Here is a 23,812-nt window from a genome sequence, read left to right as displayed (position 1 = left end):
AGGTCCCGACGGACAAGCACGGCGAAGCGCAGGCCTCAGACGGGCGGGCCGGCAAGCGCGGCCGAAGGAGGCGGGGAAGAGCCCGCGTGGTCGCCAGCCCGAGCGGCGCTCGGGGTTCCCCGTCCTCCCGGGGTGGGGGGAACGGCCGCCCGCCCCCTCCCCTCTCCGTGCGGGCCCGTCCGGCGCGGCGGTCTCCGCGCAGCCACGCCCCCGCCCGAGCCGAGCAGACGGCCACGCTGGCGGGGTGTGCCCCGGAGGGCGGGCCAAGGGCGTCCGGGCCAGAGGTCAGAGGCGGCGGGGAAACGGGGGACCGGCGTGGGGGCGGGGCTTACACACACCGGACACAGAGCAGCTCCGTAAAGTAAAATACAACAAAATGTTTAATGAGCAAATTCGTCTTAGCAAATATGAAACTGCCACAGAGAGGAGAGGGACGGGGCCACGGGGCTGGGGCGCAGGTCAGGGAGACTAGAGAGGAGAGAGTCAACTACGTAAGAAACCGGGGAGGGCACCGGGGGGAGGACCAGAGGCCAGGAGGACGGGAGCTGTGGTCCTGGAAAGGGAGAAGGCAGGGCACCGGGGCGGACAACAAAATTCAAAATAGTTTGGCCATAAAATATAAACACACTATGTTTCTACGGTGGGGAAAGGGAGGGGGAGGGTAGAAGGGAGGAGAGGCGAGGCTGTCCTGGGGAGGGGCTATGGGGGTCCTACCCCGCCCTGCTGTGCACCCCCTCCCCACCCCGACCCCTTCCCTCTGTGTCTGTGGGTGCATGTGTCTGTGTGGGCCTGTGCGCGCACTTCCCCATTGCCCTCCCCACCCCAACCCCCACCCCACCCCAATTGCTGCCATTCCAGTTGCTGCCGGCTGTCATTCGGCTGTCACTCCTCTGCCCATCTTCTTCAGAGGGGGAAAAGAGGGGGGGCGGGAGGGGGAGAAGCCCCCAGCCACCCTGCCCCCACCCTCCCCCTCCACCTCTACCAGAAGTCCCGGCGGTGGTAAGAGTCGGGGTCACAGTATTTTGTGACAACCACTCTGTTGGCGAACTTGCGACCCGTCAGGCCCTGCATGGCTTTCTGGCAGTCGAACACAGAGGTGAACTCCACGAAGATCTGCAGGAGTAAGAGACAGGTTGTGAAGGCAAGGTGGCCTCAGCCTCGGAGGACAAACTGGCTCAGCCACAGCCACCAGCCAGATCTGCCCAAAACCCAGAAATCAGAAAGAGGAGGGAGAGGGCCTTGCTGCAGGTCGGGAGCATTTACCCAAATGTCCTCCAGAACCCCAGGATCGAAGAACAAGAGTGCACAGAGCAGAGCCATGTGGAGGCGTGGGAGAGTGAGTGGAGCCAAGAGCCACATGGGACAGCAGCAGCTCCCCAAGGAAAGAGAAGCACCTGTGTTCAGTGGTCTCCCTGTACCACAACCCCTGCTGGGCGTTCCCCAAGGGCCATGTTCTCCCCAGAACACAGATAAGAGAGATTAGGATTCAAACCTGGAATGACTCAAAAAAACCAAACCAAACCAAACCAAAACAAACCCTGATCTAGACAAGTTTCTCTTGTTTGAACCAGCAGTTTATGGGGGGGGGGGGGATAATACCAACCGTATTCACAACATGGGAATTCTTTAAGACAGATACCCTGTTGCTTCAACAAAATGGCTTGCAAAAAAAATAAAGAGCAGTACGTGCAACTGTTAAGTTCTAAGAAAGTTCTAAATAAAATTGCAAGAATCCTTTTTTGGATACTTAAAACCAAGTATAAAAAGACATGTGGGACAGGGAAATCAACACAAATTTAAGTTAATCCTAAGGGTAATTCTGTTAATGTAATAATGGTACTGTGGTTTCATTACGATGGTTTAGAAGTTATCTGTTAAAAAGTTTAGAGCAGGGCGCCTGGGTGGCTCAGTTGGTTAAGCGACTGCCTTCGGCTCAGGTCATGATCCTGGAGTCCCTGGATCGAGTCCCACATCAGGCTCCCTGCTCGGCGGGGAGTCTGCTTCTCCCTCTGACCCTCCGCCCCTCATGCTCTCTTTCTCTCTCTCTCTCAAATAAATAAATAAAATCTTTAAAAAAAAAAAAAAGTTTAGAGCAGTAGTTCTCAACCAGCACAAATGTGTCCCCAAGCAACATTTTGCCATGTCTGGAGATGTTTCTGGCTGTCCAGAGGAGGGGGTGTAGTGTCACCGTGCAGGAGCCCCCATCTACTGGGTGGAGGCCGGGAATGGGGTTACACATCCAAAAGAGCACGGCACAGACCTCAAAGCAAGACTTACCTACCAGGCTCCAAATATTTGTAGCTCAGTTATTAGAGAAATATACTTATTGCAGATAAAATATAGGAGATATGCTTTAAATTATTTCAGGAAAAAATTGGGAAGCTAAATACAGATATTAAGAATGACAAGCTATGGATAATTTGAAGCTGGGTGACGGGGCACTAGAATACATATATTCCACAACAGAACTGAACTGACCTACCGTAGGATGTCACTACAATACCTGTACTTTGATGTATGTTTGAAAAGAATGACCAAGTTTTAAAAACTAAGATGATCCCAGACACCAGGCAGGTCTTCCATTCATCCTTCCCACAAATACTGACTCGGCCTCTCAGGAGCCAGGCTCCGTCCCAACACCCATGACGGCACTGAGTGCAACGGACACGCCAGGAGCGGGTGCTTCCACCACCCCACACCAGTGAGGACTGGGCAGGAGAACAGGGGGTAGGGAGAAAGGAAATGCTGCCCATCCCCCCCACCACCACCCCCAGCCCTGTCCCTTGGCCCGACACTCATTCCACTGCTCCCTGGGCAAGCTCATCCAGCTGACACCAAAACAGGGATCAGTATGTTCATGACGCCTAAGTTTCTATCAGACCTCATGCCTGGAACACAGCTCTGCTGAGGTGTCTCAGGACCTCAAACTGCCTGCCAACACTGTTCCCCAACACCGACCCCCACCCCGAAACCTGCTCCTCTCCCTTGCTTCTCACCTGCCATCTCTACCCAGTCACCAAAGCCAGGAGTCTGGGCAGCTTACCTGACTCCTCTTCCCCCTCCAGCACACCCCAATCAACCACCAGGATCTGGGTGTTTACAGGTCATGTGTCTCTCAAATCCACGGACTTCGCTCCATCCTCCTGCCGCTACTTTCAATCAGGTCACCATCTTCCAACCAGCTGACCACAAGCTGTTAGTTCTCAAAGCTCCAGAGAGAGTACCACCATCACTTCTGCCTGCTCCATGTTCCCGGCCTGCAGAACCCAGCTCTGCAGGGCTGGAGTAATAACCACCTGCTCTATAACCCCCGACCAAGCTTACCTGATTAGGAGGAACTCTATGTGCCAGGTAACAGACCACACTCCAGACCTTTCAAAGGCTTTCTTCTCACTCCAGGGAACACCCAACATTCTTCTAAGACCCACAGAGGCCAGCAAGATCTGCCACACTGGGCCCCAGCTCCCAACCTCAGACCTCATCTCCCACTGCTCTCTGCTTAGGCTACACGAGCTTTGTCACTGTCCCCAAACACACCAGGCTCTGAACACCAGAGGGATCTACGCTCACTGGGCTCCATGCTCAGGACCCCACCTGCCTGCTGGGATAACCTGGTGTCACTTGGGCCTACTTAATGCCACCTCTCGACCTTCCTAAGAAAAGCATCCAGAGCTATTCTACTCCCTTCCCAGCTGCTACCTGAGGCAGCTCACATGGTGTCTTTGACAAGGCTGGCCCCAGGACCTGCCCTGCTTAAAGGCCTGAATCACTAGGTGAGTGGTTAGATGAACCTAAGTCACTCCCCCTCCTGTGCCCCACGAAGGGTTCAAAGTGCTGACACCTGGCACAGTGCCAGAAGTGACATGACTCAGTGGGCTGGGAAATCAGGAGCACAAGAATTGGAAATCTGACCATGTGGCCTGAATCCTCTGAGGAAGGGCCCAGAGAGCTGCCGTGGAGTTTGGGGTCGCACAGGTAAGCTTAGTGAGTACCTGGCAGGCAGGAGATACAAGTGGGTTTGCTGCTGTTGTGACTGTTTTTAGCACTTTTCTCCCCACTGCACAGACAAAACCAAACCACTTGCGTAAGGTCACATGACAGAGCCAAGCTGTGAAGCACAGTTGCAGGGCCACGCTCCAGGGGGCCCCCCAACCCATCTGGGTCACAGCAGTGGTGTACACGCATGTATTGGGGGGGAGGGGCGCATGCACACACGCACACCTTTCCGCAGCCGGGCACCTCAACGCCGTCCACAGGCCGGGGGATCTCAATGGACTTGACAAGCCCATACTTGCTGCACTCATCCCGCACATCCTCCACAATCTCCTCGTACTCCTCATCGTCCAGTAGCTCCTCGGGCAGCACCATGTTCATGAGGCACAGGACCTCAGTCGGGTGGCCACCCATCTGCACCTGGGAGCTCATGAGGCCCGGCACTTGCAGGGTCACAGGGGTCTGGTTGATGGTGCTCTGTGGGGAAAAGAGTGGGGGGGGCCGTCACGGCTAGGGCCACACAGCACCCCCAGAGACCTACCCAGTAAAAAACACACCCTGCCCCTGAAGGCCCAGGTGTCCACTGTCAGCGCAGCCCAGGAAAGCCAGGGCCAGAGCTTACAGGGACCTACTCCCATTCCCACCCAGCCCCACCCCCCCGTGTCCCTCTAGCCAATGGAAGATGACGTGCCGGGGGGCTCACCAGCGTGGCATTCTTGGCTCCCACACTTGCCCTCTGAACGAGCAGTTTCTTATCCCCCAGCTGCATCCCATTCAGCCCTGCGATGGCCTGTGTATGGAGGATTGGGGGGGGGCGCAGCGAAGAGGTGCGGGTCAGGAGCCAGGAGACTGACACCTCCCCCCAAGCCCCAATACCCGAGAGCCGGGCATTGGTGGGGGAGAGCTTGGAAAGAGCTGGAACCGAGGGAGAGGGGGCCAGTCCCCCACACGGGCCCTGCTGCAGGCCGGCCTCCTCCCACCCCTCCCGAGGCGGGGGAGACCTCAGTGTGGACACAGCAGGGTGAGAGGCAGGGGTGGGTGCAGCAGCGCCAGGGACCCGGGGCTCACCTGGTCTGTAACGTTGATGTCCACGTACTCACAGAAGGCGTAGCCCTTGGAGAGCCCTGTGGCACTGTCCTTGACCAGGTTGAAGGCCTTGAGAGGCCCGAACGATGTCAGCAGCTCTTTTACCTGCGGCGGGGCCGCAACTCCGTCAGGGCTGGTTTGGGCAAAGACTGGGAGGGGAGAAGCCAGGAGGAGGCAAGGGGTCTACCTGGTCATCATTCAGGTAATTGGGTAAGCCCCCGATGAACAGCTTGTGGGCAGAGTCCGGGACTACGGTGGACACAACTCCTGGGGAAAAAGGGGAGTAGACAGGCTTTGGTTTCCAGCACAAGGTGTTTACCCAGAGCCCTGGGGTGAGGGCACAGGGACAGGCCCGTTATGTCTGCCACGGCAACAACAGGGTGGCGATCCGCCATCCACCCACCCACTCTAGCCACGGAGGCCCAGCAACCACTGTCTCCCAAACCCGCCTGAGACTCTGAGACTCACACTAGCAGCTTTCCTCGGAACACGCCATAACAGCAGCGTGGCACGGCAGCAAAGGTCCCCCGCTCGGGGGCCACAAAGACACAAGCTCACACCCAAACCTGCCCATCACGGCAGGTCATGTTGGCTCTCGCCCTACTCGTGAGGTATCAGGATGACACACCTACCCCCTCCCTCCGTCAGACCACAACTCCAAGCCCTTTCCTACCACCTGATATTTACATCAGGTATCCCGTTGAGACTCTTGGCCCTTTTCTCTGTGGTCCTGTATTTTTCCCAACTACAAAAGCTCAGCAACTCCCTCTCTGTTCTATTGTGTGTGAAATCGGAGAGGCCTGCTGCTCCGGGTCCGTGAGGGCAGAGACAGGCCCAGTTCACTCAGCACCCTGACCGCAGAGGCCAGCAGGGACGTCACAGGGGACTCATGTCCGCTGAGTGGGTTTAATGACCACTACGTGTCCACCCCCATGGTGCTGTCTCCACTCAACTCTGGATTCAGAGATAAGTGCCTGCCAGGGGGCTCAGCCCATTGGTCCCACTCACTTCAAAAGTGCGCCATTCAATTCCTGGAGGCTTCCTGTGAGCTGTGAGCTACCCAGAGCCCCAGCTCGCTGCTGGGGCTCAGTGTTAAGGGAAACACCACCCACCCAGCCTGACCAGTTCCAGACTTTCCAAGGTCGGAGCCCACTACCAATGGCAGCATGGCCTGGCCCGCCTCTGCAGTCCACACCAAGTGGCCCCTCCCCACCTCCTCCTGACCTAGGAAGGGCAGGTGAGATACAAAATGGGAGAAAGCATCAGATATGGAGTCACTGGACCCAAAAAAGGGTGCATCCTCTACTACCACCACTCCAGCTACTTCAACAACCAGAGCTGAGCCCCATCAGGGTGGGGCCATGGGAGTGCGCATGGAGATCCAACATGTCCAAAGTAGGATAAGCAGAGGCCACAGGCCAGGCACTGCAGGTAAACTTAAATCTACTGCCTCCGTGCTCTCCAAAGCCCTATCCATAGTAAGACAAGATAAACTAACGCAGAAAAAGGAAGTTCTACCCTGGATTCATTCAGGCAGAAAGAGAGATCTCTGGGGTCCCTATCACCTGTGACCACAGGTGGTTCTCAGCAAGCTAAGGCACTATCGCTCTGACCGATGGCAGACGAGGACAGGGGCAGAGGTTTGTCACCCCAGTAGGGGAGTAGCAGAGCCAGATGAACCTCAGCCAGCGGGCCGAGGCTGAGACCTGCTGTGCCGTGCACCCCAGGGAAGTACATAGTGCTGAGGGCACCAGGGTCGGGATCCCTGGGTTCAAATCTGGGGTGCAGCACCAAGTAAGGCTCCCCTGGGCCTCAGTGTTCTCATCTATGAAACAAGAACAGTCACACCTACAACAGAGAATGAGAACAACCCCCAAGGAGTATGCCCCTAAAATGGGGCCTGAAGCCAGGCCAGTACCAGGGAGAAGTCAGAGCCACAGTGACTGCAGACCCTGGGTGCACGATGGTTCTGAAGCAGGGGACGACAACCCACACGAGGTCACACAAACAGAAAGGGGTGATACAAATCAGTCCCAGTGCCCAAACATCAACCCTGGGCAACCTCCTCTCCCAACACGACGGGCAGGCTCCTCCCTGACCATGCATCTACTGTCTCAGAAGGGCCACCTGGCACATACCTCTCATCCTCAATTCCAAGGCCTCACCTCGTCTCTGAAGGCCATGCTGGACCCCCAACAGCTGAGCAATCTTTTCTTGTACCTGGAATACCCCTTCCTCCTACCGTGCACTCACCACTGGGCCTGGCCAAGAACTCTGCTGAGGGAGTGGGTGCATGGGGGTGAGGTCCCACTGCCGGGAGCCTGCTGAGGAAGATTATTGGGACTCGGCCCTGCACTGAGCAGGGAGCCTGGCATGGCAGTGGGCGGGTGCTCAGGGCTAGCTGAATTCACACACTGAATGGCTATTCTGCTTTCCTGCCTCCAAAACAGCTCTAGCTCTCCTTATTCTTCCCCTGCCCCCCTTTCCCTCTTGTCTTAAAAGGAGGGCCAGGATCCCACCATCAGTCCTAAATAGCTAGGCCTGACTTCAGTGGGAATGAATTTAAGGTTTCACAACTCCAGGTGATGCGTGTTTAGTTTTAGGTCAACGCGCTTCCATCAAGGTCAGGAAGTCGTCTTCCAGGTTCCTGAATTGTTCCTCGTCCAACCAAAAATGTCTGAATTTTATTACATGCTTTTCCCTTTTAACCTCCTTATATAACTTTTTTTTTTAATTTTTTTTTTAAGATTTTATTTATTTGCGAGAGAGACAATGAGAGACAGAGAGCATGACAGGGAGGAGGGTCAGAGGAAGAAGCAGACTGCCTGCTGAGCAGGGAGCCCGATGTGGGACTTGATCCAGGGACTCCAGGATCATGACCTGAGCTGAAGGCAGTCGCTTAACCAACTGAGCCACCCAGGCGCCCTTTTTTTTTTTTTAATGGAAAATGAAGATCAAAACCTAAGTTTTACTCTGAATTGGAGAAAAGCCAACCGGAGGATCCTTAACCTGCAGGCAGAATCCCACTTCCTGCCACTTCCCGCCACACTCCCAGAGCTGAGCATGCCCGCCCAGGCCCTGGTATTGCAGACCCTCAGCCCTCTCTGGGTGGGCAAATCCCCAAGTGAGGAGAGCGGTAAGTGATTTTTCAGCGGCTTCATCACACCAACAGCCACCTCTAGAAAGGGGCCCATGACTCCAGGAAGACTCCAAAGCAGCTGTCCCTGGATCTATGAGGTCTCCGTTCCCAGGGAGACCACTAATCGTGCCCTTGCCTTGCTTTCCTCCTGAGTGAAATGGGATCCCAGTATCCACAATGGTGGTTGTCAAACTGCTCACTAAAGGGCTGAGTGGCAAACGTTTTCTTTGTGACCCACAGGGTCTCCGTCACTCAAATTGGCCACTGCTCCACAAAACAGACTATAGACAATCAGTGGGCTGGACTCTGTACTAATTAATCTTTATTTAAAAAACGTGCAGGGGGCGCCTGGCTGGCTCAGTCGGTAGAGCACGTGCCTCTTAAGGACGTGAGTTCGAGCCCCATGTTGGACGTGGAGCCTACTTAGGAAAAAAAAAAAAAGAAGACAGTAAGCCACGTGTGGCCCTGTAGCTGTCCCTCGCTGACCTTGTACTACAGGCGGTCATAAAATTAACATGATGCACAGAGTCCACTTGGGACACTACCTGACATAGTAAGCTTCAGCAAACAGGTAGGCTCCTTACATTATTAAAAATGACTTAAAGCACACTAAATTTACTTAACAAAGGGGTGCCTGGGTGGCCTAATCAGTTAGGTGCCCGACTCTTGGTTTTGGCTCAGGTCATGATCTTGCGGTCGTGGGACTGAGCCGGCATCAGACTGCTCCAGGCTTTCTCCCCCCCTCAACCCCCCTTCCCACGCACTCTAAAATAAATAAAATCTTGGGGCGCCTGGGTGGCTCAGGTGTTAAGCGTCTGCCTTCGGCTCAGGTCATGATCTCAGGGTCCTGGGATTGAGCCCCACATCGGGCTCCCTGCTTGGCAGAAAGCCTGCTTCTCCCTCTCCCACTCCCCCTGTTTCTGTTCCCTCTCTCACTGTGTCTCTGTCATGTAAATAAATAAAATCTTTAAAAAAATAAATAAGGGCGCCTGGCTGGCTCAGTCGTTAAGCGTCTGCCTTCGGGTCAGGTCATGATCCCAGGGTCCTGGGATCGAGCCCCACATCGGGCTCCCTGCTCGGCGGGAAGCCTGCTTCTCCCTCTCCCACTCCCCCTGCTTGTGTTCCCTCTCTCGCTGTGTCTCTGTCAAATAAATAAATAAAATCTTTAAAAAAATAAAAAATAAAATAAATAAATAAAATCTTCAAAAGGTTTGCTTTGCACAAAACAAAGTACCACGGCTTCACCTGGGACATGGTCCCACAGATGCGTGCCCACATAGAAAGTCATCAGGCTGTGTGCTTAGAGCAGGTCAGTACGTAGAACACCTCAGGCATTGAAAGAATTCAAGAGATCCACCGAACCTACCCAATTATTATGGTGGAAAACACTGGACAAGCCAGGGAACCAGCCCCCAGTGGTGAGGTACCACTCTCTCTGGGACTCCAAGTACCCTGCTTTGCCAAGAGTGGACTCGGTTTCTAAAATGTATCCTCAGGGCGAAACCTCAGCCTTCTACTTCTCAGTAGAAGTAAAGGAATCCCACCTTCTACTACTTTCTCCCCCCATGCCCAGAGCACCAGGGCTCACCCACCTTTCCTGGAAGAATTCCAGGGCCTGAGACCCAGGACCCCCAGCTCCACTACAGCACGGGCTCCTCCAAGCCCACTTTGCTCCCGGCACCGCAACAGGGCCTCACAGAGACGCAAATCCTCACTTACGCTCACCACAGGACACGGCAACCAGCCTGCAGCTCGACTGAGGCCTGCTGTCTGTTTCCGTAAAGCCCGCAAGGGTTTTCAGAGGTTATTGCACAACATGGGGTAGTATACGAAACAGGAAAGTCAACATCCGTAAACGACAAGGCCGTGCCCATTCACTTAGTGTGCAGGCTGCCACGTCACAACACAACAACTGTGACCCAGACGGTATGGCCCACAAACCCAAAGATGTTTACTATCTAATCCTCCACAAGAAAAGCTTGCCGACCCCAGATCGGCTATACTCTCCGCTGACCCAGAATACTACTGAACATAGCTGTGGGGAACGGTCCAAAGCACACGAGTCAAGAGAAACACCGAGGCCAAAAAAATGAGGGAATATCCAGCTGCCATCCCCACATGGGGAGCCTACCTGCTTGTGCTCACACTGACCACCAAGGTCCCAGAACGAGAATGACAGCCAGGCTGCAAGCCCTTCACCTCCCTCAACACATCCCACAGTTGAAGGAGTGCAAACTCAAGCGGGGAGAACGCCCAGCTCCAAAGGTCTGGGGAAATGAACGAGAAGCACTCACACCATTTCCCACGTGTCTCCAGCTAGGCCGGAGACGGAAGGGAGGAACTAGGCCCCACTCACCAGGCACGTAGACAGAGGGATTCTCTGACATGCCAGGCAGAGGCTGGTAGTCGTGAGGCCTGCGGATCTTCAGCGACTGGCCCTGGAAGATGATGCCATCGAAGGCCATGGCCTGGGTGGTCTCATCCACTGAGCGGAACTGAAAAAGAAGGGGTGGCGAGGGTCAGGGAGCCCAGCGGACAACGGCCTGCAGAAGGGCCCTAGGCAAACAAGGGCTGCTGCAGGGGTGCTGCCGCCAGGAGGAAGGCACGATTTCCTGACCCCACCGTGCACCCGGCTCACCTCCAGGAAGGCAAAGTTCTTGTCCTGGTTTATCTGCACAGCCAAGACGGGGTTGCCGGGGGCCTGGGTCAGCCCCCCAAGGCGCATCTGGGCGTTGAAGAAGTCCATCATGGCCTCCTGCAGAGGGAATAGGAGACAGGGAGGGGCGGGGGAAGGGAGGTGGAGAGAGGAGGGGAGGGTGAGAGAGGGAGACACAGAGGGGTTTGGGGGTAAGGGGAAGGGAGGGGGTAGGGAAGGGTGGAAGAAGGGAGGGAACAGTGGAATAGGGACGGGGACACAGAGATCAATAGTAGGAACAAAGGCAAGAGAAAATGAGAGAAAACAGGGAGGGAAGAAGGCAGTAGCGAGAGACAGCCAGAGGCCAAGAGTGTGGGGAGGGCCACAGGGACCCCAACCAGAGAAGAGACGTCATCCAAGAAAAATGCATGGAAACAGTGACAACGGGAAAACAAGAAAGAGCATCAAATAGAAAACAAGGAGATGGAACGTGAAAAAAAAAGCATCCAATGGCAACAAGAGAAAAGTGGTAGGAAAGCAGCAAAGAAAAAGCAAGCAAGAATAGAGAGCACCAAGTCAGAGAGAAAAAGGAGCAAAGGTACAGGGAGGGTGGAGGGAAGGAGGGTGGGGTGAGGGAGGGTGGGCGGGAGGGGAGGAGAAAAGAGTGATGTGGCGGGATCTGGCCCTGGAGTCCGGGGGCTGCTTTATCAAACGTAGCAAAGTGCAGGTTGAGAAAGTCAGAATGGACCTTACTTGCCTTCGACGACGGTAGCAAACTTTTTGTTGCTACGAGGGATCTCAGCCCCACAATATTTCACTTTAAAGAGAAATGGAAACAACTCTTTGATCTCGGGATTCTCGGGGTGCCACGGGAAGGGGTTGGGGAGAGGGGAGGGGAGAGGAGCGGTGGGGAAGGTTGGGGAGGTCAGGGCCATCAAAAACAAAAGAGCAGCGACCACGGGAGGGACGTGGGGAAAGGATGGGGAACAGGCGGCAGAGAACCAGCGGTGTGTCAGAGAAATCTGAGGGGAGCGTGCGTCTGTGTATCTGTGTGTGAGTGCGTGTCAGCGTGCGTGCGCGCGCGTGCGAGTCTCCCTCTCTGTCTCTCTCGATACGGATTCATGGATTTTCGTAGGTTCGTTATGTGTGCGCTTGATCCCTGGGTTGTTGGAGGAGGTTGGGAGAAGGGAGACGGGAGAGGGGAAGAGGAGGGAGGGAGAGGGCCACCCCCAGCCCGGCCCCTGGCTGGCTCAACTCCATCGGTCCGTCTGGGAGGGGGCCGGGGGGCCTTGCAGGAGCAGAGTCTGACCCGTGCAGGTTAGGGGAGGGAAGGGAGGGAAGGGGAGGAATGGGTGGGGGGAACTGGGGAGAGGGTAGGGGCAGGGAAAAGGCAGGGGGCGGGCAGTACCTCAGTGATGCCAAAGGGGATGTTGCCCACGTAGAGGCGCCGGGCCTGTCTGGTCATCTGGCTCCCGACCACGGGCACCGGCGTCGGGGTCACAGCCAGGCCGTCAGGGGTCATGGTGGGGAGAAGGGCGGTGGCTGGAATCTGACCCGCAGCTTCAAGAAGAGCAGAACAGGATTAGACCACAACAGGGCAATCCTCTACACCCCCCCCCCGGTTCGGGGATCACCCACTGCACACCCGGAGTGCCACGGGAGGGCAGCTTCCCATGGACCAGCCCAATGAGGTTCAACCCCACTCCGCCAAGGAGTCTTGCAGCATCTCCTCTGTGGCGGTCGGAAAGGCAGAAACCAGGAAGCCCGGGACACAAACCTCATCCTGCCACCCCACACCACCACCTACCCCTCCGCCAGATCAGAGTCTGCTCCCTCAACCCCCCAGCACGCTCAGTTCATCAGCTAACGAAGCAGCACTACAGCCCACCTTGCATGGCCTTGTACTGCATGGGGGTGATGTGCTCAAAGCCAGGCGGTGGTACGTCCCAGTATTTACGGACCTTCTTCTTCTTCTCATGGCGGGGGGAACGACTGGGGGGGGGGGGGAGAGCAGGGCAGGACAACCTCAGTCTGCCCAAAGGTGGGCCTGCGAGCACCCCAGGCTCCCCTCAGCTCCCCACCAGGAGTGCAGCGCTCTCCAGGAGGGAGAGGATCTGGGTCAGGGTCGCACCCAGGCCTGCGGGAGGGTGCTGGTTTCAAGGCAAATGGACGCTCTTCCCCAGTGCTTGGGCTAGGGCTGGACGAGGACAGGGCAGGGCGCGCGGGGGCGGGGGTGGGGGGGCAAAGGGAGTGGACATCAGGGTGGAAGGGGCAGGAAGAGAAGCTCACATCAATCCACCGTGCTCCTCTTTAGCGCCTCTGGTCAAAGGTTTGCTGGGGGGTGGGAGGGAAAGGTATGGGGAAGGGTGACTGGGGACCCTTGTCTTCCCCACACGCCACACCTCCCCAAGGGCACAGAGCCCCAGGGCTGGGGGCAGGCCCCCTCGGCCCTGCCATTCCCCCCAAACCCCCCACCCAGGAAAGAGGAACTGAGGAAGGCAGAAAAGGCCACACAGACCACTTTCTACTTGGAGAAACTGAGATGGAAGGAGGCAGGAGAACTTCAACCTACCCCACCCTTCCTCACCTAAGGGAACAGAAAACAGAGAGGGCAGTCTACAGAGAGAAGCAGCATTAGAAGAGCAGAAAGCAGTCAGGAATAGGAGATGCTGCCCCACTTCAAAAAGCCCCTCTTCCCAGGAAACAAAGCACAGACCCCAAAAGACAATCCCATAGAGAACCACAGACAATGGAGAGAAAAAGAAACCAGCCCTAAGAAACAGAGACTAGGATGGGCCTCACAAAAGAAGAGAGTCGAATGCCCTGACTCCAGACTCAACTCCAAGATAAACAACCTACTGCCCCCACCAACCCACCAGAAACTGAAGAAAACTCCAGGAACAGGGTAAAAAAACAAACAAACAAACAAAAAAAACTTAAGACAGACAAAGAGCAGACCCCCCCCCCCCCCCGATACACAGAGAGAAGCACACAAGATCCAAGTGCACCGATACCCGGTTCCCACCTGTGCCCAGCCAGGAGTCCCCAAGCCCTGGTACCTTCGTCGTCGCCTGTCCCGGGAGGCGCTCCGCTGGTCCCGGTTACGCCGGTCCCGACTCCGGCTCCGGCGCTTGCGGTCCCGGCTTCGAGAGCGGCTGTGGCTGCGCTTCCGGTGCCGGTTCTCCTTGTCTCGCTCTGAGCCAGGGCGAGGGGAAGGAGAATGAGCTGAGGGAGGACACGGCCCAGCCCACCCACTCTGGTAGCTATGCCCCGAGCCCCAGGGAGGCCACCCCCAAGGGGAAGGGACTCAATGGAGGAGGGGAGATAACAGGCTTCCTGGGTCCACAGGCGAGTCCAGGGACCCTGGGGGACCAAGGGGACGGGAGCCGGTTACCTGAGGGGACAGGACCTGGAAATGCCCCCGGGGTGTAAGATACCTGAGGATGCTCAGGAGGAGCTGGGGAGCCAGAGAAGACAGAGGAGGCTGGCTCCTGGTCCCCCTCGAGGGCTGAGGGGCCTGACCCCAGGGTCGTCCCTGAGAGGGGCAGGGCTAGAGGCTGGGGAATCAAGAGACCCAATGATGTTTTCCTGAATGAAGGAAACTGGCGACCCCTCAGGAAAGACCTCCTCAACCAGCTGGTACCCACAGCCCCACCATCAGGCCCCAGGGTCAGGTGCCAGGCAGGATCTGATATCCCCAGGAAGCCAGGACACCCGACAGTCCCTGCCCAACCAGGTGAAGAATGCAAGATGCCCTCCTCTAGGGAGGTGCCCCTTTCTGAATGTGGGCTAAAACAGGGAACTACCTGGCCTGCCTCAGGAGGTAGGGGAGGAGCGTGCCCTGCCCACTACCCCTCGCAGGCTGGCATCCCAAACCACCCCATCCTGCCCACACTCCCTCAAAGCTAGTGACTGGGCTCAAGCCCCCAGTTGGCTCCCTCAACCCCCTCTATGGCCTTGAGGGTGGCGACTAGGAACGGAGCACAGCCTTGCCCGTAAAACCACAGAAACCTCTGCTCAACAGACCTCTCGCCCTGGGAAGGAAGTGCAGAGCAAACCACCAGCACCACGTCACAGTGCATTTCCTTAGTCTTTAGTTCAAACACCCCCGACTCCTCCACTACCCCATGTCCATGGACAGAAGCAGGAAGAGGCAGTAAGGACAGGGTGTTAAAGTGGACTTCAGCCTCATGGGTTCTACTTTATCTCGTTTTCTGAGACTTTAACCATGAACTTCCCATAAATAAATCTCAATTCCAGAACCACTAAAACAGAAAAACACGCACCTCAGAAAGGGAAAAAAACAGAGGAGACACAAGAATGCTCCTAAAACCCATCTGTACTCAGTAGCCCCACTTGCCCTCAATCCTCACTGCGCAGAAAAAAACCTTTCTACCCACTCAAACAACAGAGAGGGAAACTAAGGCACAGGAGGTCACGTAACTTGCCCACGGAAAAAACAAAAACACAGTGAAGCCTGAAGATGAACCCTGTAACGTTAGCAAGTACAGGTAGGCACCCGGGCACACTCCCTAACTCAGGACAGGCAGAACACTTAAGGATCTGCCTAGGACCGCTAGTTAACAACATTACTATCTCTACCAACCAAGAAAACAGAAGACAAGTCAGGGACTCGAGACGAAGTGAAGTAGTAAGCAGACAAGCATGGCAGTGGACAGAGCAGCTGGGGCCTGGGGCTCTGGGCCTCTGGCTGCAGCCCCAGGAACCTCCCGAGGCTCAGGCTCTGAAACAGACAAGCAGGCAGAGGAACCAACACAGAGGAAGCAGCGCTGCCTGCTGGGTGCCTGCCACCAGACAAGAAAGTTGGTTCTCCGGGGACACACGTGCCCCAGCCACGGGCTGAAGCTCAGAGGCCGGCCCCCAGAGAGAACACAGGCAGCGCAACACGTGGACAGAGCTCCCAGCCTCCCGACACACACAGATCCCAGACAAAAACAGAAAACGAACTTTGGTCGCTCAAAATGCTGTGGCCGCATTGTGGGACAGCTCCACCAACCCAGAAGTTCAGGCCAGGGCTGAGCGCCGGGCCTCCCAGCGCCAGGGAGAAGCCAGACGACTCACGTGCAAGCGCCTTGAGGGGGAGCTCAATCAGCCCACCTGGCAGCCTGGCCCAGGAGAACCTGGCCTCGCACCAGCCAGACTCAGGGTGGGTTTCAGCTCTCCTGCTCGCTAACGCTGTGCAAGCACGCGAACACAGCCAAACCTCCCCTGAAACAAAGGTCCCGTGTATCCCAGGCGTGTGAGGACGTGCGAGAATGCCAGCTGAACGAAGACGTGCCTCTCCACTTGGCAGTGGGCACCACACTAACGATAATTCCAAAATAAAAGACATATCGCTTCTTAGGCGCTTAGTGTGTACCAAGGCCCACGCCACACACGTTTTCTACGTGTGGCCCTACGGGATCTCAGCTCTGCCTCTTTCCAGCTGAGATCCAGACAAGTGCCAGAACTTTCCGAGCCGGTTTCCTCCTCTGCAAAAGGAAGAAAGCCCTTTCAGCCTCACACGGCTCTTACGAGGAGGCACGCAGAAAAACTGCAAAGAGCGGAGCAAAGCGCCCAGCACTTGGCCAGCGCTCAGCTTCGTCTATCATTACGATCCTCCTCCTCGATTCCGCGAACGCGGTGACACAACAAGAACCACTCCACGAGCGGGAGACACGGACACCGAAATCCTACAAACGCAACAGAGCAGGTGTTTGAAGCCAGGCGCGCCCGGCTGCACGGGCGCTCAGGAGGAGGGCCTCTCCCCCGCCGGGGCCGCTCTCCGTCTCCCACGGATCCCCGCAGCGTCCACCGCCTGTCCTCCTGACACGCCGCAGCCCCCACGCCCCTCGGCCCCAGCTTGGGGCAACGTGCTTCCGCCCGCCCCGAGCCTCGGCTTCCTCCTGCCCGCGCAGTGCTGGGGCCGCGTCTACGCGCCCCGACGCCGGGACCGGACGAGCGGCCAACACTCCACGCTGCGGGCGTCGGGCTGCCCCAACTCCCGCGTCACAAGGACGCACGCGTGTCCTCTCCCACGAGGGACACCGCGGCACGCTCGCTGCCCCGGGCCGGGAGCCCCCCCCCCCCGACCGGCGCCCACGTGAAGGGGGCTCGCAACCGCCATTTTGGAACAAAGGGGGCGTGGAGACCCGGGCCGCGGGCCCGGCCGGAAGCGGAAGTGCCGGGACAGTGGGAAAGAAAGGAAGCATTACGGGACCTGATACACAAAACCCTCCTTTCAGATTAATTAAAAAGGAAAAAGTGGACAAGTGGTGCGGAGTCCGCGAGGGAACACCCGCCCAGCCCGCGAGTCCGCGCCGCCTCCGCCGCGCACCACGTGGGGCGCAGAATGGAGCGCGCCGCGCATGCGTCCGGGACCCGCGCCCGCCGCCCCCTCCCCTCCCCTCCCGCGCGCGGCGGCACGCCGGGTGGTCACGTGAGCGAGGCGCGCGCCGCGGAGCGGTGGGGGGGCGCCGCGCTGCCCTGAAAGGAGGGGGAAGAGAGGGGGAAAATGGCGGGGGGCACGGAGAGAGGCCAGGAGCCGCCCTGCCCGCCGCCCCGCGCCCCCGGCGCCCTCACCTTGCTTATTCTCGTTGAGCTGCCGCTCGAACTCGTCGAAGTCCGACATGCTGAGGCGGCCGCGTAAGGGCCCTGTGCAGCTCTGGCCTCGCCTTGCCGCCCGCCCGCTCCGGCCGCTTCGGCTACTTCCGCCGCTCGCTTCGGCTACTTCCGGCCGCCGCCGGCGCTCCGCCGCCTCCTACCTAATCAAGCCCCGGCCGCCCGCCCCGCCCCGCCCCGGCTCCGCCCCTCTCCCCGCCCTCCCGCCCGCGAGGCGCCCCTCCCCCCAGAGCCTGGCTCCAAATAGCGTCCGCTATTTCCCGACCGTAGAAGGAATCGGGAGCGGCGGCTTCGGCTGCTTCCGAAAACACCCGAAGCGAGGATTTCACCGGCTTCCCAAGCAATCGTAACTTTTCGGAAACTAGCTCTTCAACGTTCGGGTGTTTCCGTAGGTCCGCGCGTTCCTCTGCGCCCAGCCCCCCCCAAGGGTTCGGCTTCTTCCGACAATTCAAACCGCCCCAGTCTCTGGCTGCTCCCGCAGATTCTGCCCGCTCTTCGCCGCCGGCCCTATCCAAGCAATCGGCTACTTCCGATAATCCTAACCGTCCCGGACTTCTGCGCTTTCCGAAGGTTTCCAGCGCTGGCTCTCGGAACCACCCAGAGGATTAAACCCGATGCCAAGCTTCGGCTCTTTCCGGACAGTGCACTCACTCCTCCCCAGCCGGAGAACTTCGGCTCCTTCCGCCACCGCTTCGGGAAGACCTTACTCACGGGGACAGCTTCGGTTTTTTCCGTCGGCGCTTCGGCTCCTTCCGGCTTCGGGAACCGAAAAGGGAGGGAGGACAGAGACGAGGTTGGTCAGGAGAAGGGATACAGAGAAAGGGCGGGGTCCCGGCTCTCTGCACCTGGCTCTCCGGGTGGGGAGAGCGGAGAGAAAGAAGGGCCGATCTCGCGGAGGGCCTAAGAAGGTTGCGCGAGACAAAAGCAGGCAGCGGGGTGAAGGGTGCGCGCGGCCGCTGCGGAGGTTGCCAGCGCGGCTTTGTGCGCCTGCGCCGAGTGGAAGAGAAAGGGGGGGCTAGATCGGCTTCTGCGCCTGCGTAGAGGTCGGTCTGAAGCGAGGTTTCCCACCGTGCGGGAGGCGAGCGCGTTCCAGAGGCCCCAGCACGCGTGCGCGAGACTTTCCCTTACTCCGGGAAAGGTACTGAATTGCAGACCGTTAAGCACATCCGCCGTCTCCTGGTTGCTGTAGCAACCGCGTAAGCGCGCTCGCGCCCCTCCCGCAGCGCAGGCGCAGCAGGCGACGTAGAGGGCACTTCCGGAAGACCAGTAATCCGGCAGTACCGCCTCCTAGCGGGCGGGCGTGGAAGCCTCCGCCCAGACGTGTTTCGCCCCCCTCGCGGCGGCCGCTTCCGCTCGCGGTCATCGAGTCCCGTCTCCTGCCGCCCCGCCTCTAGTCGAGCTAGCCCCGCGGGCAGCGTTAACACCTCTCTCCCGGAGCTCTGCCCCTTCGAGTTCCCTGGGGCACAGCTGCTGCTCCCGCCGCCCCTGCCGCCGGGAGTGCTAATTACACCCTGTCTCCCCAAGCTCCGGCTCCCTGCCTGACCGCCCGCTCCGTGGAGCTCCCCGGTGCCCCCGTCACTGTCTCCGCGGCAACGGACACCCCAAGAAGAGGCCGGGCCTAGTTTATCCCAAATTTTATCGTCTCTCTTTAATTTAAATTCTCTGAATAATTCTTTCTCGTCCGGAAGGCGGGTGGGGAGCTCCTGGCAGAGTAGGCCAGCCTGTCGTTGGGGCTGGGGGTAGAGACGGGGTATGTACAGTGCCTGGCCCCGCAGAGTCTCGCAGTGTCCCCAGGAGGGAGGGCCGGTGAGGGCAGGACGGTGCAGCTCGCGTGGGAGGGGTGCCAGTATTTGGGAAAGGGCAGAAACCGACCCCTGGGCGGTAGTTCTGGGGAGCCTGGCTATGTGGACGCCCCTCCCCAGGGAATGCAGAAGAAGGGGAGGGTGTTAGGACCGTGAGAGGCAAGGAGGGGACCAGATCTATATACAAGGGACCCGGGGTGGGAGTGGGGATCTGCAGGAGCAGGAGAGGCACACGCAGAAACACCCCAGGCCCTCTGGAGGAGCACACCACTCATGCACACGCTCGCCCGGTGCCAGGAGGGGCACAGGAGGAAGGGAAGTGGGGGCCGACGGGCGCGTCCTGGGCCAGGTGGGGCAGGATCACCGCTTGAAGCGGTAGGTGATGGGAAGCAGCAGCTTGCTCTTCTTGAGGGCCTGCACCTTCTTGAGGGTCTCGTCATCCAGGGCCAGGAAGCAGCGGCGCGAGTACTCGAGCAGACGCTCCTTAGAGGGGTCGAACTCGCCGACCTCCGCCAGCTTCTCCGGGGCCACGATGAGCAGCTCCGCGATGGGCGTGGTCAGCGCCACCGTGTTGCGATCTACTCGGTGGTGCTCAAAGGCCCGAGACATGCTCTTCAGCTTCTGGAAGGTGCCCAGGATCTTCTTGTAGCGGCAGAGGACGCCGTCTGCATCCTTCACTGCAGGGCCAGGGCGGGGCAGAAACAGAGACATGAGGAACAGAGATGGACACGGGAGGCAGAGATGGGGCCAGGACAGACAGGGAGCCCCATACCGGAGAAGCCAGGAGAACGACATGGAAATCCAGAGGACAGGAGGGTGAGGAGTCAAGAGGTGGTGGGAGACATGGACACAGAGTGAAACAAGTGGAAAAATCAGAGAAGGCAGGCCCAGAGAGGAGGGGGAGTTCCCAGCCCAGCTGAGCCTCACCCACTCCCCTTGTTACTGACGAGGAGCCTGAGGCTCAGATAGAGACCCCAGACGGCAAGGCTGCTGAGGGTGGAGGCTGGGACAGACACCCAGGCTAGGGGAGAAGGGAGGGCCTCCTCGAAGGTCACAGCAAGCCCCCAGCCCAGACCCCTTGAGCTCCCACCCCCTGCGTGCGCCTTGCTCACCCCGCTGCCTCTCCCGGGCCTTGGGCTTCCCAAAGCGCCTCCGGCCAGCACCTCCCTTCTGCTTCTGCCTCTTCCTCTCCATGGTACTGCCTTCTTCAGACGCTCCGCTGATCGAGGAGGCCGCTGACTCGGGGTCTGAGGCCTCACCCCCAGCCCCACCCCGGCCATCCCCCTCAACCCGCCTGGGCCCAGGCTTCACCCGGCAGTGGTCCTCTGGAGAGACACAGAGAAAGAGAGACCCGTACACGTGAACTTCCAGAACAGGAGGGAGAAGGAGGCGAGAGGCTGGCTGTAAGATGGGGACAGATGCCACATCACACAGGTCCCCAGGAGAGGGGGGCCTCAACCAGGGCTGGAGCCCCCAAGGAGACCAACAGAAAATGCAGTATAGACATTGTAGTCCTCACCAAGATGGCTGAATACAGTGTACTTGGTTGGATTTGGGGGCAGAGATCACAGGTGGGGCATGGGTTCATGCTCTTCTGACTTCTAAACTTTATGGCAAGAAATCTGGGGGGAAGGGCTGAGAGAAGCAAGACAGGACCAGACACCTCAGAGAGTCTGTTACTATAGGCTCCCCCAGTGGAGAAGGGGGCTTCTGGGAACTCAGTGGGACCTCCAGAAGAGTAGACTCTAAAAATCCAGGAAGCAAGCAAGGCCTTGGTTGGGGTGAGGGACTCAGACCCTGAGAGAAATCCCAGGCTCTGAGGTCTAGTGGGCTGGGAAAGTCAGGCGCCCGCCTTCACCTGGACAGAAGGTGGGCTGGGGGGAGGTCCAATGTTGGGATTCTCACTGAGAAAGTCCAGAAGACCCTGGGCCCAACCATCCTAGGTAGGTTCCCATCAGCATGGGGAGACAATGGGAGGTCCCAGCAACCCAGGCCACAGGTAGTTCCAGAGCACAGGGGTCCCCAATAACACAGATGTTGAAAAAACACACCCCCTGCCCAGGCTGTCAGTTGAATCACAGGGGATTACAGGGTCCTGGGGAGGAGCCAGCCAGGGGCTGAACATCATGTGGAGGAAAGCAGAAGTTGGACTCTCCAAAACAGAGTGTAAAGATTTGGAAAAGGAAAGCCCTGACTATCCCTGGCAGGGGATGGCCACAGGATTCTGCCCATCAGCAGTGGCAGGAGTCAAGCAGGAAGGAAGCCGAGCTTGGGGTCCCAGAGACGGCCTCGGGAGTAGGGAGAGAGCCCCACTGGGCCACCAAAGGATGAGAGTAGATGAGAAGGGTCCCGTATCCCAGAGAAGGGCCAGAGCTGTGTCAGGGCCCAGGAGTGAGACGAGGGACTAGCCCCTCAGGCACCTCACCTGCATCTATGCGGGCAGAGGAGATAAACTTGTCTAGCTGACACCGCAAGAAGTCCCTCTCCTCCTCCAGGTCCTCGATGCGCTTCTGCAACCATGAGTTTCTCTCCAGGGCCATGTGCAGCTGGGCCCTGACACCATTCATCAGGGCCACGGTCGGGGATGCGGCCTCCGGAGGCTCTAGGGACACCGGGGAGCCTTGGTCACACCCCAGGCCTCAAGGGCCCTGCACCCCAGCTGACTGGGGTCCCTCCGAACCTTCCCCCCAGCTCACCCTCGAAGTTTCCCCGAGAGGGGCTCAGACTGTAAAAGATCTGTGGGTCTAGGTGGGGCGTCTCATCGAAGGGGATGGAGATCTCGAAGGCCTCATCGTCTTTCTTCACTGGAGGGGAGAGGCCAGGGGTCACCCCAGGGAAGGCCCCAGGCACCTCAGACCAGCCCCCAACCACAGCAGCCCTGGGGAGGAAAGGGCAGGGATGGGCAGGGCGGTGGTGGGACCAAGGGTGGGGCAGGGTCCCAGCTTCCTCACGTGTCCTCCTCCGGCTGTTTCGGTCATTCATGGCGCGGCCTCCAGTGGACCCAGGCAGCTTAGCGCCTCAGAGGCACTGGACAGAAAGGGCAGCCACAGATGGAGGGACCCCCCAGGGGAGGTGGGACCCAACTCTTTAGCACTAGGGGTGGGGGGATGATGCTGAGGGCCGGGACTCCTGGGTCTGAGGGAGGACACCTGGGGTTTCAAACTCCTGGGCTCCTAGAAAACGAGGGGGCTGCGGGCCAGACCCTGAGCTACTGAGAGGAGGAGGAGCGGGTTCCCCGCGGGGCACAGAGCCGAGACATCCTGGCCTGGATAGGGCGGACCCTCATCACGGGTCACCTCGGGGCCAAAAGAAGCGAGAGGTGCAGGGGGGGAGGGGACCGTGCCCCAACTTCCAGGCGTAGGGTGGGGGTCCAGCCCACACGCAGGCCCTCCCCGGCACTCGTGTGGGCGAGCAGAGCCCCTCCCCCGTGGTGGAGGGGGCGGGGCGCGTGCGCAGTGCGGGGGGAAGGTCACGCGTGGGGATGCGCCCCCGCCCCCGCCCTTTGTCCCCCGGGTGGGAGGGGGAGCGATGTGGGCCAGGGGTCCCAGCGAGAGACGCACTAGGCTGCGGGTGCAGATGCGGCCACCACCCCCCGCCCACAGGTTCCCGGGGTCGGAGGGGCCAGAGCCCCGCGCTCACCCACCCGCGCGCGGAATCCGGCCAGGGGACCGACAGCGGCGGCGCCCATGCCCGGCGCCGGGGAGCGTCTGCAAAGTATCGCGGGGAGTGGAGGGAAGCGCCCACCCGCCGCGGGCGGGCTGGGCGGCAGAGGCGGCGAGTCTCGGGCGGGGTGGCGGGCCGGTGGGAGCGGGCAGGGACGTCGGTACTTCCCGGTCCGCCGGTCGGTGCGCTCCTCCGGGACCCTCCGGCCCCAGGTGAGGCCTGCCGTTTGCGGCGGAGGCGCGGGCTGCACTTGCGCGACGGCCCCTTGCCGTACTACCCCGCCCTCCGTGAAGCCCGGGCAGGGAACGTCGAGAAACTCCCAATTCCTGGAGAGCAGGCGGCTCCGGGGTCCCCGGGGTGGGTGGCGACACACCGAGTCGGGCCCGGGAGAGAGAAGGAGACAGCCAGACAAGTTGAAGCACAGGGAGAATCTTTTTCAACGGTACCCCAGGAACTGGCCCCACGGACCCGCGCAACCCGCTCCTTCATCTCCCACAGTACGCACATCACCAGCACCACCAGACCGCACGCACGGTTCCTAGGACCGTGGGAGGGCGGAGGGGTTCGAGTTACCCTCCTTGAACATAGGGGCCCGGAACACCACCGGCACCACTCCTGTGGTAGCGGTTAGGAGCTAGCTTGGGAGCCTTAAGACCCAATCTTGGCCGCTCCTTCTCCCCCAACCCCGCCTCAGTTTACTCACCTGTAAAGTGGGGAAGTTATGGTCCCTTTTAGGTTCCTTGTGAGGATGTACTGATATGGTGCAGGCAAAACGCTCAGCCCAGCGTCTGGCCATAGTCTAGGCTCAAGGTCAGGGCGCTGGCAGTGGTATTTGAGGTCAGACAGTGGGAGGCTCTTTCCCTCTCTGGGGAG

General features: G+C 58.9%; 2 protein-coding genes and 1 long non-coding RNA gene across 8 annotated transcripts; 1 reads left to right on the top strand and 2 right to left on the bottom strand.

Annotated features, from left to right (window-relative positions):
• Nucleotides 1-357: 357 nt before the first annotated feature.
• On the bottom strand, nt 358-17,622 carry U2AF2 (U2 small nuclear RNA auxiliary factor 2). 3 transcript variants are annotated; one of them, XM_036096821.2, is made up of 12 exons: nt 17,436-17,621; nt 13,913-14,048; nt 13,143-13,187; nt 12,742-12,845; nt 12,262-12,413; nt 10,857-10,973; nt 10,575-10,713; nt 5,267-5,346; nt 5,062-5,184; nt 4,685-4,783; nt 4,222-4,470; nt 358-1,113 (listed from the first exon to the last, which is right to left on the bottom strand). In XM_036096821.2, the coding sequence occupies exons 1-12, from the start codon at nt 17,482-17,484 to the stop codon at nt 979-981; spliced, it is 1,428 nt and encodes a 475-aa protein (XP_035952714.1). In that variant the 5' UTR covers nt 17,485-17,621; the 3' UTR covers nt 358-978. The 3 variants fall into 3 exon arrangements, with proteins under 3 accessions (XP_035952714.1, XP_035952715.1, XP_077918798.1); XM_036096822.2 differs by having other exon boundaries at nt 4,697-4,783; nt 17,436-17,619; XM_078062672.1 differs by lacking the exon at nt 4,685-4,783 and having other exon boundaries at nt 17,436-17,622.
• Nucleotides 17,623-17,641: 19 nt separating this feature from the next.
• LOC118538672 (uncharacterized) lies at nt 17,642-19,132 on the top strand. The gene is made up of 2 exons (XR_013444146.1): nt 17,642-18,267; nt 18,999-19,132. It is a non-coding gene; the product is annotated as an uncharacterized LOC118538672 (long non-coding RNA).
• CCDC106 (coiled-coil domain containing 106) lies at nt 19,094-23,757 on the bottom strand. 4 transcript variants are annotated; one of them, XM_078062673.1, is made up of 7 exons: nt 23,643-23,757; nt 22,920-23,265; nt 22,228-22,303; nt 21,973-22,080; nt 21,702-21,878; nt 20,389-20,601; nt 19,094-19,953 (listed from the first exon to the last, which is right to left on the bottom strand). In XM_078062673.1, the coding sequence occupies exons 3-7, from the start codon at nt 22,256-22,258 to the stop codon at nt 19,637-19,639; spliced, it is 846 nt and encodes a 281-aa protein (XP_077918799.1). In that variant the 5' UTR covers nt 22,259-22,303; nt 22,920-23,265; nt 23,643-23,757; the 3' UTR covers nt 19,094-19,636. The 4 variants fall into 4 exon arrangements, with proteins under 4 accessions (XP_077918799.1, XP_035952719.1, XP_035952721.1 ...); XM_036096826.2 differs by having other exon boundaries at nt 22,916-23,757; XM_036096828.2 differs by lacking the exon at nt 21,973-22,080 and having other exon boundaries at nt 22,916-23,757.
• Between the last annotated feature and the right edge of the window lie 55 nt (nt 23,758-23,812).

Source organism: Halichoerus grypus, chromosome 15 (assembly GCF_964656455.1).
Source record: "Halichoerus grypus chromosome 15, mHalGry1.hap1.1, whole genome shotgun sequence".
NCBI classification, from domain to species: Eukaryota; Metazoa; Chordata; class Mammalia; order Carnivora; family Phocidae; genus Halichoerus; species Halichoerus grypus.
The sequence above is the reverse complement of the archived record's forward strand: the minus strand, read 5'-3'. Positions and strand labels throughout refer to the sequence as shown.

Coding starts and splice junctions, on each gene's coding strand:
- U2AF2 (XM_036096821.2), bottom strand. CDS start 17,484: ATGTCGGACTTCGACGAGTTCGAGCGGCAGCTCAACGAGAATAAGCAA. Junction 14,049..17,435: donor GCTCAACGAGAATAAGCAAG/GTGAGGGCGCCG, acceptor GCCCTGGCTCAG/AGCGAGACAAGGAGAACCGG. Junction 4,471..4,684: donor CCACGCTGGTGAGCCCCCCG/GCACGTCATCTT, acceptor TTTTCCCCACAG/AGCACCATCAACCAGACCCC.
- CCDC106 (XM_036096826.2), bottom strand. CDS start 22,258: ATGAATGACCGAAACAGCCGGAGGAGGACAC. Junction 20,602..21,701: donor CTCTGCCCGCATAGATGCAG/GTGAGGTGCCTG, acceptor GTGTCTCTCCAG/AGGACCACTGCCGGGTGAAG. Junction 19,954..20,388: donor GGCCCGGGAGAGGCAGCGGG/GTGAGCAAGGCG, acceptor CTGGCCCTGCAG/TGAAGGATGCAGACGGCGTC.